Below are 11,512 nucleotides of genomic sequence, written 5' to 3'. Positions count from 1 at the left end.
CGTAGCATTAATGAATATTAATTATATTTTTATAAATAGGTTGAATAAATATTTGGTTAAACTTTAAAATTATCTAATTAAAAATTTTAATTTGGCAAGCAATAAACTTTAATATATTTAAAAATTTTAATTTTTATATAATAAATTTTTAAATTTTAAAAAAAATTAAATAAACTTGAAATTTAAAACACTTAAACATATAATTTAATCCAAAAAAAATGCTCAATTAAAATTACATGATTTTAAGAGAGGAGAACACGGTTACTATGGTGCATTCGCATGCAGAAAATAAAAACCCTTCGAAGTTTTTTTATTTTCTTATTTTTTCATTAATTTAATTTTTTAAATTCACCGTTTCAAGAGTTGGTGGAACACACGTCCTTGAACGACTTGCACCAAAATTTTCTATAATTTATTTATTTATTTTATTATTTTATTAAAAATAATTTTACAGTTGACTTTTTATTTCTCTCATTATAAATATAATTATTGATTTAATTCTTCAAATTAAAGAATTTTATCATTATTTAACTATTTTTTAAATTGAAAATCTAAATTAAAAGTGAAAGAAAAAACAATATAATTTTAACTTTGTTCAAGTAATTAATATAAATTACAATCATAATTACAGTTTGTTTTGATAATTGAAAATTTTATATATTTTTATTTCATGAGATAATTACACTCTCTAGCACACGCGTAACGAGCTAGCGGCAATACGTAACGAGCCAAAGCAAATAATATCTTATAGCGGTGGATTTGAATTGTTACAAATGATATTAGAGTTAAACACTAGGCAGTGTGTCGTCGAAAATACTTGTGAAATCCCACATCGGTTGAGGAGGAGAACGAAACATTTTCTATGAGAATGTGGAAACTTTTCCCTAGCAGACGTGTTTTAAAAACCTTGAGGGTAAGTAAGAATGTTTGATTAATACACCACACCTAAATGATGTGAGAGTTATCTTATTTATAATTAAATAAATTACAAGGATATGGAAATAGTAATAAATGGAAAGATACCTATGGTAATAAGATAAATATTAGATATTTGCCTTATAATAAAATATCAAATATAATATATATGGTAAACTATAATTTATTACTAAATATCCTTAACAGTAAGCCCGAAAAGAAAAACCCAAAGAGAACAATATCTTCTAGCGGTGGACTTGGGTCGTTACAATGCTAGAACCCCAAGAAAATGAATTATGAGATTTCGTCAATTGGACAGAGGAACAAAATATTTGTTATAAGAATCTGAAAGTCTCAGCCTCATTGAATTAATTATACCTTTAAACTCAAAAATTTTATTTTTAAAATTTTGAAAATAGTTTCAAAAAAATATTCTAATATTATTTATTTATATAGAATTATTATTGTAAAAATTATTTTTCACTTTAAGGGTAATTTTTTTTTTTAATTTCTCGCAAAATTTAAAGTTACGAGCATGTTAAACATTCTTATAATTTATAGAACTAATAAACACGGAACTAAAGTTGTAAAGGGTAAACTTGTAATTTAAAAGACAATTAACGTTGTTCTTTGTTAAAGAAATATATCAAATAGTTATCTTTCAATCTCGAGTATAATTCAATTGATTTAGTTGTTTAGACTTATATCATTGACTAAATAGCTCAGTCTAAACTCGGGAAAAAAAACGTTTTGTCTGGCTCGCTTTGTTTTTGGTTACTTAAAATTGAATGAAATGGTGAGTTGGAAGTGGAAGACATACTTAGCTTGGACATTAAGCTACCATGATGGTTCCCTCTCACTATAATGGCGATGATAATTTGCAAAAGATTTCATACACATCAGCCACCATTCATCATCATAATGATTTATTTTAATCTTATTAATAATAACCTAATACGTAATCTCACAATTCATCCGCTTTTGTTCCTCTATCCAACCGACGTGAAATCTCACAATTCATCTCCTTGGGGTTCCAGCGCTGTAACGATCCAAGCCCACCGCTAGGAGGACAAAGATGACAATATCTCACACTACCCGGTGTCCGACTCGAATACCATTTGTAACAACTCAAAATCCACGGCTAGAAGATATTGTCCGCTTTGGCTCGTTACGTATTGTCGTTGGCCTGTTACGCGTGTGCTAGAGAGAAGTTTTTATGTAGGAATGTTTGGTTCTTATCCCCAACAGATTTGGGATCTCACGTAATATCTTTACAAAGTATTTGATTAATTATTTACTTAATTTTTTATTTTCAAAACCGCTAAAATTTAAAATTATGATATTTTAGATGATAATTAATGAAATATATGTTACATAGTAGAATATAATAATTAAATGGAAAATTTAAACCAAATTAAAGTGTTTCTTATTAGGAAAGCTATTAAGGGCATTTATTTTAGAGACCAAGCAAGTATACATTAGCATGAGTGAGCTATGTGTGTAGGCTTCAACTGAAACTTCTGTAGGTTGGTATGGTGTTGAATTTAACCACAGTCATTTTCAAAAGGTAAATATTTGGTGAAGAAAAACGGAATTTAGGAGTGTGTATGGGTTGAGTTCGGGAAATGTTTTGGACCAACCCTCTATTTTTGGGTTGAACGGTTGTCGTGTTTTTTTTTTTTTTAATTATTTTAAAGAATCTTACTTATACAAAAAAAAACATATTACATTGATAACTAAAGTCTCATCAAATTCAAATATTAAATATTCACGAGTCACAGTGTATTACTAAATTACTAACATCCAAATACTCCTAATAATCATAATAATCTTTAAGGTTAGGTTGATTTGTAACCTTATGTTCGAGTTAGTTGGGTTGAATTGACCAAAAAAAGTCAACCTACAAACTGACTGGAATTTTTCAACTATCAAAAAATTCAACTTAACCCAAAAAAAAAAAAATATCTAACTTAACCCAACTTATGGTTTAGATTGGTCGGATTCCCGAGTCATTTGAATGCCCCTAACAAAATTGGCATTGTCCAAACTTTGGAAACCAAAAAGATAATGTACTCGAGTTAATATTATTGTAAATACTTGAATCACGGTCCACAAATTCATGATTCTCAAACGATTAACTTTATTTGCTTAAATTTATCAAAGAAAAGGGGTAAAATATAAGAAAAACTCATTCAAATACGTATGTTTTACACCTATAAGTGTCCTAATCAACTCTACTACATTCGAAAGAGCTCGTCGGATATAAGTTATATGATGCTTATTGACCACGAGGGCAACTCATCGTATCGTAGTTAAACACATAATTTTTTATTCTAAAAAATGGAAAAAAAAAAAAAACATACTTTGAAACACAGTTTCTAAACCTATCTTAATTCTCTTTCACATTGAGCTACCATAAATGCGTATTCATTTCCTAACTTTTTGTCTTAAAATAGGCAGAAGGCAACTTGTATTACACTTTACTTAAAGCAGCTGCAGCTATCGTTTCTTAATGCAGGTTGGTATAACACTTCAGTCTTTATCTTCTCATGATCTGCTACTGCATTTGTAAATCTTACTGTTTGCTTCAGCAATGAACTGCAGAAAAATTTGCTATCAGAAGATAGAACTAAAAACAGCTCACTGGATTAACGGATTCTAGTATCTTAACGTACTTCTAAAATGTGATATCCCACATTGGATGGAGAGGGGAACGAAACATTCTTTGTAAGAGTGTGGAAACCTTTTTAGCAGATGCATTTTAAAACCTTGAGAGGAAGCTCGGAAGGGAAAGCCCAAAGAGGACAACATCTGCTAGAAGTGGGCTTGAGTTATTACAAATGGTATCAGAGTCAGATATCGGTCAGTGTGAAGGCGAAGATGCTGGGCCCCGAAGGGAGATGGAGGGTGAGATCCCACATCAATTGGAGAGGGAAACGAGCGCCAGCGAGACAGTGGGACCCGAAAGGGAGGGTGGATTGTGAGATCCCACATCGATTGGAGGGAAACGAGTGCCAGCAAGGACAGTGGGACCCGAAAGGGAGGGTGGATTGTGAGATCCCACATCAGTTGGAGAGGGAAATGAAGCATTCTTTATAAGGGTGTGGAAATTTCTCTCTAACATATGCGTTTTAAAACCTTGAAAGGAAGTGCCCAAAGAGAACAATATCTACTAGCAATGAGCTTAAATTGTTACAAATGGTATCAAAGCTAGACAACGGACAGTGTGTCAACAAGGACGCTAGGTCTTGAAGGAGGTAGATGGTGAGATCCCACAACAATTGGAGAGGAGAACGAGTGCCAGCGAGGACGCTCGACCCCAAAGGGAGGTGGAGTGTGAGATCCCACATCGATTGGAGAGGAGAACAAAACATTTTGTTTAAGGGTGTGGAAACCTCTCCCTAGTAGACGCATTTTAAAATCTTGAAAGAAAACCCATCAGGAAAAGCCAAAAGAAGACAATATCAGCTAACAATAGACTTGGACGGTAACATAAAATGTTCGGTTTAGTCCATGTACTTTCAAAATGACCCAAAATGGGTCCCTATTTGCAAAACTCTAAAATAGATTCACACCATAATAGGAACCCTTTAATCACAAAGCAATTCCAAAATGGATATCCATTTTGGCCCAAAACGACCAGCCGCTCACATTTCTATGGACATGAAAGATAATGGAACTGTCATTACAAAATGTTGATAGTTTACAACAGAGAAACCTAATAACAATACCAAAACTGTGGTAATAAGAAAACAGGGGCAAACTTGACGAGCTAAACCCAGTTCCTATAAGTTAAATTCCTTCATCATATTATCAGCCACAGGTGAAAATGGGAGCTTTCCCTAATCTAATGCTTCATAACAACATGAAAGCTATTTAAACCTTTACCTTATTCAACTCAAGCTCAGAAGCTTAGCAGAGAAGCCATGGCGGATCTCTCGTGTTTTCATGTCAACTCCCGGGACGTCTATTTTTCTTTTCTTTGCGTTCATGGAGATATTCCAGGAACATGAGGAATGGCTGGCTTTGGTTTCTTTATTTTGTCCACCATTATGGCTTGAGTCGTTAAAATGATCCCAGCAACTGAGGCTGCAATCTGAAGTGCACATCTTGAAACAAGGCAAGGATCTAATACACCAGCATTAATAAGATCTTCATACCTGTCTGCCATTGCGTTATACCCATGTCGCCAATGGCAGGCTCGAGTTTTCTCCACAACAACTACTCCGTCAACGCCTGCGTTACTTGCAATGAATTTTGTTGGTGCAAGAAGTGCCTGCAATATGTTGCAATATTCATCTTCTTCATAATAGAATACTTGGATTATCTACCAAGAACACTAGCATCCAAGTCTAAGCATTCCATTTCACCATATCAAAGAGGTATTAAGATAATAGCAGTTCGATTTCCACTAAAGAATGAAGAGAGGTGGAAACAAAGGCAGAGAAAAGGGGTATCCACAATACCTTGCCCACAATATCGGCACCGATCTGCTCGTCTCGATCTTCCATTGAATGTTTTATGGTAGGAAGAAATTCAGAGAGATGAACATAGGTAGCACCTCCACCAGGAACAATGCCTTCATTCATGGCAGCAAATACCGCATTCTTTGCATCCTCAATTCTGAGTTTCCTGTCTTCAAGTTCCACCTCAGTATGTGCTCCCACCTGCTTTGACCACATTACCACATACAATAAAAAAGAAGCAGAAGAAAATATTTTACTTCTTGGATGTTGTACTGTTCGTAAAGAAAATAACACAACAATGAACCAGATCAAGACTTGCAAGGATAGGGTCACAAGAAAGTAAAGGCTAGAGCCTGCCTATATTTAGCTGTGTTTCATATCATATTCAAGAAAATTATGGCCTTGAAGTCAGCAAAGAAGATCTGGGAATTCTTCAAAGGTGAGTATGAAGGAGATGAAAGGATTAAGAACATGAAAATGTTGAACTTGGAGAGGGAATTCAAGAGAATGCACATGAAGGTTTCTGAGTCCATTAACGAATACTCAGACAAGTTGATTAGGATTGCTAACAAGGCACTGTGGGAAGCATAATCATCCAAACTTTAGAAGCTAGAGAAAGCCAGATGTGACGTGTAGGAGGTGTCATTTAATCGGGCACTTAGAGAGGTTCTGTAAGGAAACTCAGGAGCAAGGAGGAGCACATGCTGCAATACAACAAGAAGAAGATCGGCTCTTTGTGGTTCTTCATGTTCCTTCTCTTCAAATGTCTTGGACCCCTTTTAACATGCTCACAAAGGAACAAGAAGCATTCAACTTGCAGCTCTCGGAGGCTATTTGGAAGGCTACCTATCCTAAGATGTGCAATGCTTTCTTCTCGACCATGTTTCTCGAGAGTTTAAACACTCGGGATAAAATCTCAAGAAAGGAACCTAAATAGATGAGAATCTCCTTCTAAGTGTTCCATTCACCTTGAAACTATGGTGGAGATTTCCTTGACACTTTTGGTCTAGACCTTCAATCCCACCCAGCATCACATAAGCCCTCTCATTGGGACTGCCAAATTTTCAGTCGTAAGGCAAAAATCCTTTTGTGTGATGCATTAAGGGCTCTCCTTAGGAAAGTTCACTTGAAAAAAGGAGTGCAAGAGTTTTTGTGAGATCCCACCTCGGTTAGAGAGGAGAACGAAGCATTCCTTATAAGGGTGTGGAAACCTCTCCCTAGCAGACACGTTTTAAAAACCGTGAGGCTGACGGCAATACGTAACGAACTAAAGTGGACAATATCTGCTAGCGGTGGGCTTGGGCTGTTACAAAAGGCATCAAAGCTAGATACCGAGCGGTGTACCAGCGAGGACGCTGGCCCCCAAGAGGGGTGGATTGTGAGATCCCACATCGGTTGGAGAGGAGAACGAAACATTCTTTATAAGGGTGTGGAATGGAAAACTCTCCCTAGCAGACGCGTTTTAAAAATCGTGAGGCTGATGACGATACGTAACGGGCTAAAGCGGACAATATCTGCTAGCGGTGAGATTGGGCTATTACATCTTCCAAGGAGAAGAAGGCGACAAGGAGGAAGGATCTTCAAGAAACGGTTGTTTTTGTGGTCTCATCATGGAGTGATTCTTTTTGCAATAACCCCCTATATTCAATTGAAAAGTGTTTTTCTAAACCTTGGCCTTTGAAGGGTCTCTCCTTTTGATATATAAGATACTGCCAACTTCCAACTTCCATTTAAATACTGCACTAAAGGTAATCTGCTTTCAGTTAATACGACGAGGAAGAACTAAACCCATCGCCATGGTGTCCATAGCTAATAAGCGTAGGAAAAAAATTTCAGTTAGTCAGGACCAGCATATGACACATTACAGGAAAATCATCTAGTCAAATAAATGGTGAAAATTCTCATAAAAGCTGCACCTCCAACTATAGTTTTAAACCACAAACCTTGATGACAGCAACTCCACCAGAAAGCTTAGCAATCCTCTCCGAAAGTTTTCTCGAGAGGTAGGAATTATCTGTTTCAACAAGATCCTTCTTAATCTGTGAAATTCTTGCTTGAATTTCAGCTTTAGTAGAGGGATCTGCAACTATTGTAGTTGAATTAGATGTTATAACTACTTTCCTAGCAATTCCAAGCTGGTCTGACGTTGCACCCTCGAGTCCTAGACCCAAATCTCCAGAGAGAAAATCAGCACCTGACGATTTTAAAATAAAGTCAACTATCTAATATCGTATCGTAACATAATCAGATAGTCATAACATCATTCTCTAATACTATGTTAAATCATCACTAAATCCAAAAGCTTAAGCAGATGGGTTATTGTGAATTTAGTTATATCATTACTTTAACAAGTTTAACATAACATGGGAGGCAAGGATGACGAGTGCTCGAACAGAAAAAAAACGACTTACTATAAAGCTTATCAAGGGCAGAAGAAGAATAGAAATAATAGCACCAAAATACCTATATTGAGGTCTCAATTTGCACTCTGAAAAATAAACCTGAAAGATTTAAATAGAGTTTCTACCATCTCAAATATTCATGGTATAGCTTTGAAGCTTTGTGAAAAGTTGGACACGTCCCAAAAATACTCTAGGATCTTTCCAGTAACCATGAAAACTGACACAAAGGTGTGCTATACAACCTCAGGGCAAAATGCAATACAAGCAATGAATGGAAAGTGTAACAATGAATGGAAAGTGTAACAGCCCAAGCTCACCGTTAGTAAATATTATATGCTCTGGCCCGTTACGTATCGTCGTTAGCCTCACAGTTTTAAAATGCGTCTACTAGGGAGAGGTTTCCACACTCTTATAAGGAATGCTTCGTTCCCCTCTCCAACCGATGTGGGATCTCACAATCACACCCCTTAGGGGTCCAGCGTCCTCGCTTACACACCGTCCGGTGTCTGGCTCTAATATCATTTCTAACAGCTCAATCCCACCGCTAGCAGATATTGTCCGCTTTGACCCGTTACGTATCGCCGTCAGCGTCACAGTTTTAAAACGCGTCTACAAATGAGAGGCTTCCACACCCTTATAAGGAATGCTTCGTTCCCCTCTCCAACCGATGTGGGATCTCACAATCACACCCCTTGGGGGTCCAGCATCCTCGCTTGCACACCGTCCGGTGTCTGGCTCTAATACCATTTCTAACAGCTCAATCCCACCGCTAGCAGATATTGTCCGCTTTGACCCGTTACATATCGCCGTTAGCCTCACAGTTTTAAAACGCGTCTACAAATGAGAGGTTTCCACACCCTTATAAGGAATGCTTTGTTTCCCTCTCCAACCGATGTGTGATTTGACAGAAAGCCTAAGAATATATGCAAGCATTTTAAGTGCTACTCAAAAAAATCTGAACGGAAAATCAAGAGCTGTCATCTAAATAAAAGATGATAAGTTCACATTACCACCATAATGTTTAATATAATTAAATAAAATTCGATGTATAATGTCATTGAACCAGAAAACCTCCCCTCGTCCAAAACCCCGAAGCAAATGTATAAGAGCAACACAAGTCTTGAGTAAATTTTATTACTTAGATGTGCCACTGAAATAACAAACATTTAAGCATGCATATAGCAGTTCATAAAAGCATTTAGTTCACCTGTCATTAGTGCAATATCTTGCAATAGAGATTTCTTTCTTTCACCAAGCCCAGGACATTTTACAACCGCCACATTAACTAAACCCTGTACCTTGTTCAGCACTAGAGTTTCTAGAACTTGTCTCGAGATGTCCTCTGCAATTATCAGCAGAGGAAGACTAAGTTGTATGGTCTTTTCCAACAAAGGAACGATTTCTTTGACAGTCGAAATTATTTGATCGGTTACTAGGACTTTTGCATTGTCAAACTCCACAATAGACTTATCTTGATTTGTAATAAACTGAGGCGACATGTAACCTTTATCAATCTGTGGAAAGAGATACAATCGAACCATAAGGAAAAATGAAGAGACAACGATATAGATTTTCAGATGCACATGACATAGACTACACGAGCGGTTTTGCAGCTAAAGCGTTTACCTTCATTCCTTCCTCTATTATTACACAAGTTTCCGAGGATTTGGACGACTCGATTGAGATCACACCATCAGGGCCGATCTTTTCTATAGCTTCAGCAATCAAGTTCCCCACATATTCATCATTTCCAGAAGATATCATCGCAACAGCTGCAGAAAGGACGAGGCTAGCTCAGCACCATTTACTTCCCAAATGAAACTTCACCAGTGTTCAACCAGATGAGAAGAAAGAACCTTTAATATCATTTTTTCCTTGTACAGGAGTACTTTTCTTCTTTAAGACCTCGATTAACTCCTTTACAGTCTTATCCATTCCTTTCTTTAACGACACCGGATCAGCTCCAAAGGAAACTGCCAATAATCCAGATTTGATCATTTCACGTGCCAAAATTATTGCAGTGGTGGTTCCATCTCCAGCCAAGTCATTCATTTTACTAGCAACCTGAAAGCCAACAACTCAAAGATATCTATCTTAGATGTTTAAACCCAACCCAAGCAAGTTTTAGAACAATTGAGATTTTAACTAACAACCATGAATAACCTCTTGGATCAGCACCACTCCTGCATTCTCAATTGCATCCGAAAGCTCAATAGCTTTAGCAATCGTAACCCCGTCATTAACCACTTTAAGCGTTTCCTTTTCTGAGAGAATAACATTGCGTCCTGCACGTTTTGGCGAAAAAACTACTAAAATATCTAAGACTGATAAGATACAGCTACTATGCATCATTCTTGAACCATTCACAGGGTAGATTGAACAATAAATAACTAATTACCAATGAAATTACACGCCAGAGAATTTTTTAATGGTCAAACTTTCCCCTCTTTTCCTTTAGTCATTTCAGAAATTGCAACTCCAGCAAATTGTGTTTCCATAGGCTCATACATTTCCTTCTAAATTTCTTCAAATTAGAAGCAATTGATTAACTAAAATATAATGCAAAGCCATTTTGTTTACAGAAACAACATCATAAACTCACCACTTTAAGTCCAGCACACAATTTAACCAATAAATTGAGCACAGTAAGAATTAGACATTAGTTTCCCACACACACACACACACACACACACACACACACACACAAGCATGTGCAATATGGCATATCCAAGCTCAAGAAAATGAGTAGAATTAAAGAGGATATGACGGCCCACAAACCTTTGGGTCCTAACGTGACAGAAACAGCATCAGCTAACTTATCAATACCAGCTAGCAATGCCCCTCTGCATTCTTTACCAAAAGAAATCCTCTTAGGACCGGCCCTGACGACAAGATTTCTCATCTTCCATGAATTTCTCGCGCACCGAAATAGCCTTTGACTCCCACCGAGCTTCTGCAGAACATCCAGAAACTCTAAGTGACGGAACGGATGCATATACAGAGAAGATTTGCCGTAACAGAGAAAGAAATAGACTAACCGTTACAGGGAAGAGCAGAGTTCGGGGAACGGGAGCCGGAGCAGAAAGACGGGCGGGGACTTCCATGAGGTTGTTGGCGTCGTCGAGAAGAGAAGAGACGACGGTTCGTTCCAACGGAGGTTTAGTGGGGGTTTTATCCACTTACACCAGTCTGGACTCGGAATCCATGCCTGAGCTCTCCCTCACTCGCTTTGGTCATACGAATGGTGTACAGAGATTTATTTAGGTTACTGTGAGATTATATGAACCAAAACCTGTCTAGATGGATCAAAGCGGACAATATCTATTAGCGGTGAACTTGAACTATTATAAATGGTATTAAGAGCTCTGTAGTAGACGTGTGTTTAAAACTGTGAGTCTGACGGCGATATGTAACCGGCTAGAGTGGACAATATGCGGTGAGTTTGGACTATTACAAATGGTACCAGAGCTCTCTAGTAGATGTGTTTTAAAACTGTGAGTCTAACGACCATATGTAACCAGCCAAATTGGACAATATCTGTTAGCGATGAGATTTGAGCTATTACAAATGGTATAAGAGAGTGGAAACATCTCTTTAGTAAATGTGTTTTAAAACCGTGAGACTGACGACGATATGTAACGAACAAAAGCAAACAATATATGTTAGCAGTGTGCCAGCGAGCACGTTGGACCTAAAAAAAGGTGGATTGTGAGACCCTACATTACTTAG

The 11,512-nt window shown here is 37.1% G+C and overlaps 1 protein-coding gene across 2 annotated transcripts; it reads right to left on the bottom strand.

The window, feature by feature from the left end:
• Nucleotides 1-3,086: 3,086 nt before the first annotated feature.
• CPN60ALPHA2 (TCP-1/cpn60 chaperonin family protein) lies at nucleotides 3,087-11,037 on the bottom strand. Of its 2 annotated transcripts, XR_002813369.2 has the most exons (10): nucleotides 10,822-11,037; nucleotides 10,562-10,736; nucleotides 9,947-10,068; nucleotides 9,640-9,847; nucleotides 9,410-9,555; nucleotides 8,991-9,297; nucleotides 7,325-7,575; nucleotides 5,382-5,582; nucleotides 4,804-5,191; nucleotides 3,087-3,513 (listed from the first exon to the last, which is right to left on the bottom strand). XR_002813369.2 is itself a non-coding variant. In XM_023664329.2 (9 exons), exons 1-9 carry the CDS (start codon nucleotides 10,885-10,887, stop codon nucleotides 4,904-4,906), a joined length of 1,764 nt encoding a protein of 587 aa, XP_023520097.1. In that variant the 5' UTR covers nucleotides 10,888-11,037; the 3' UTR covers nucleotides 4,505-4,903. The 2 variants fall into 2 exon arrangements, 1 of the variants encoding a protein (XP_023520097.1); XM_023664329.2 differs by lacking the exon at nucleotides 3,087-3,513 and having other exon boundaries at nucleotides 4,505-5,191.
• Between the last annotated feature and the right edge of the window lie 475 nt (nucleotides 11,038-11,512).

The sequence above is a fragment of the Cucurbita pepo genome, chromosome 20 (assembly GCF_057944985.1).
Source record: "Cucurbita pepo subsp. pepo isolate OVF chromosome 20, ASM5794498v1, whole genome shotgun sequence".
In the NCBI taxonomy this organism is placed as follows: Eukaryota; Viridiplantae; Streptophyta; class Magnoliopsida; order Cucurbitales; family Cucurbitaceae; genus Cucurbita; species Cucurbita pepo.
Note: the sequence above shows the minus strand (reverse complement) of the source record. Positions and strands in the feature narration are given on the sequence as shown.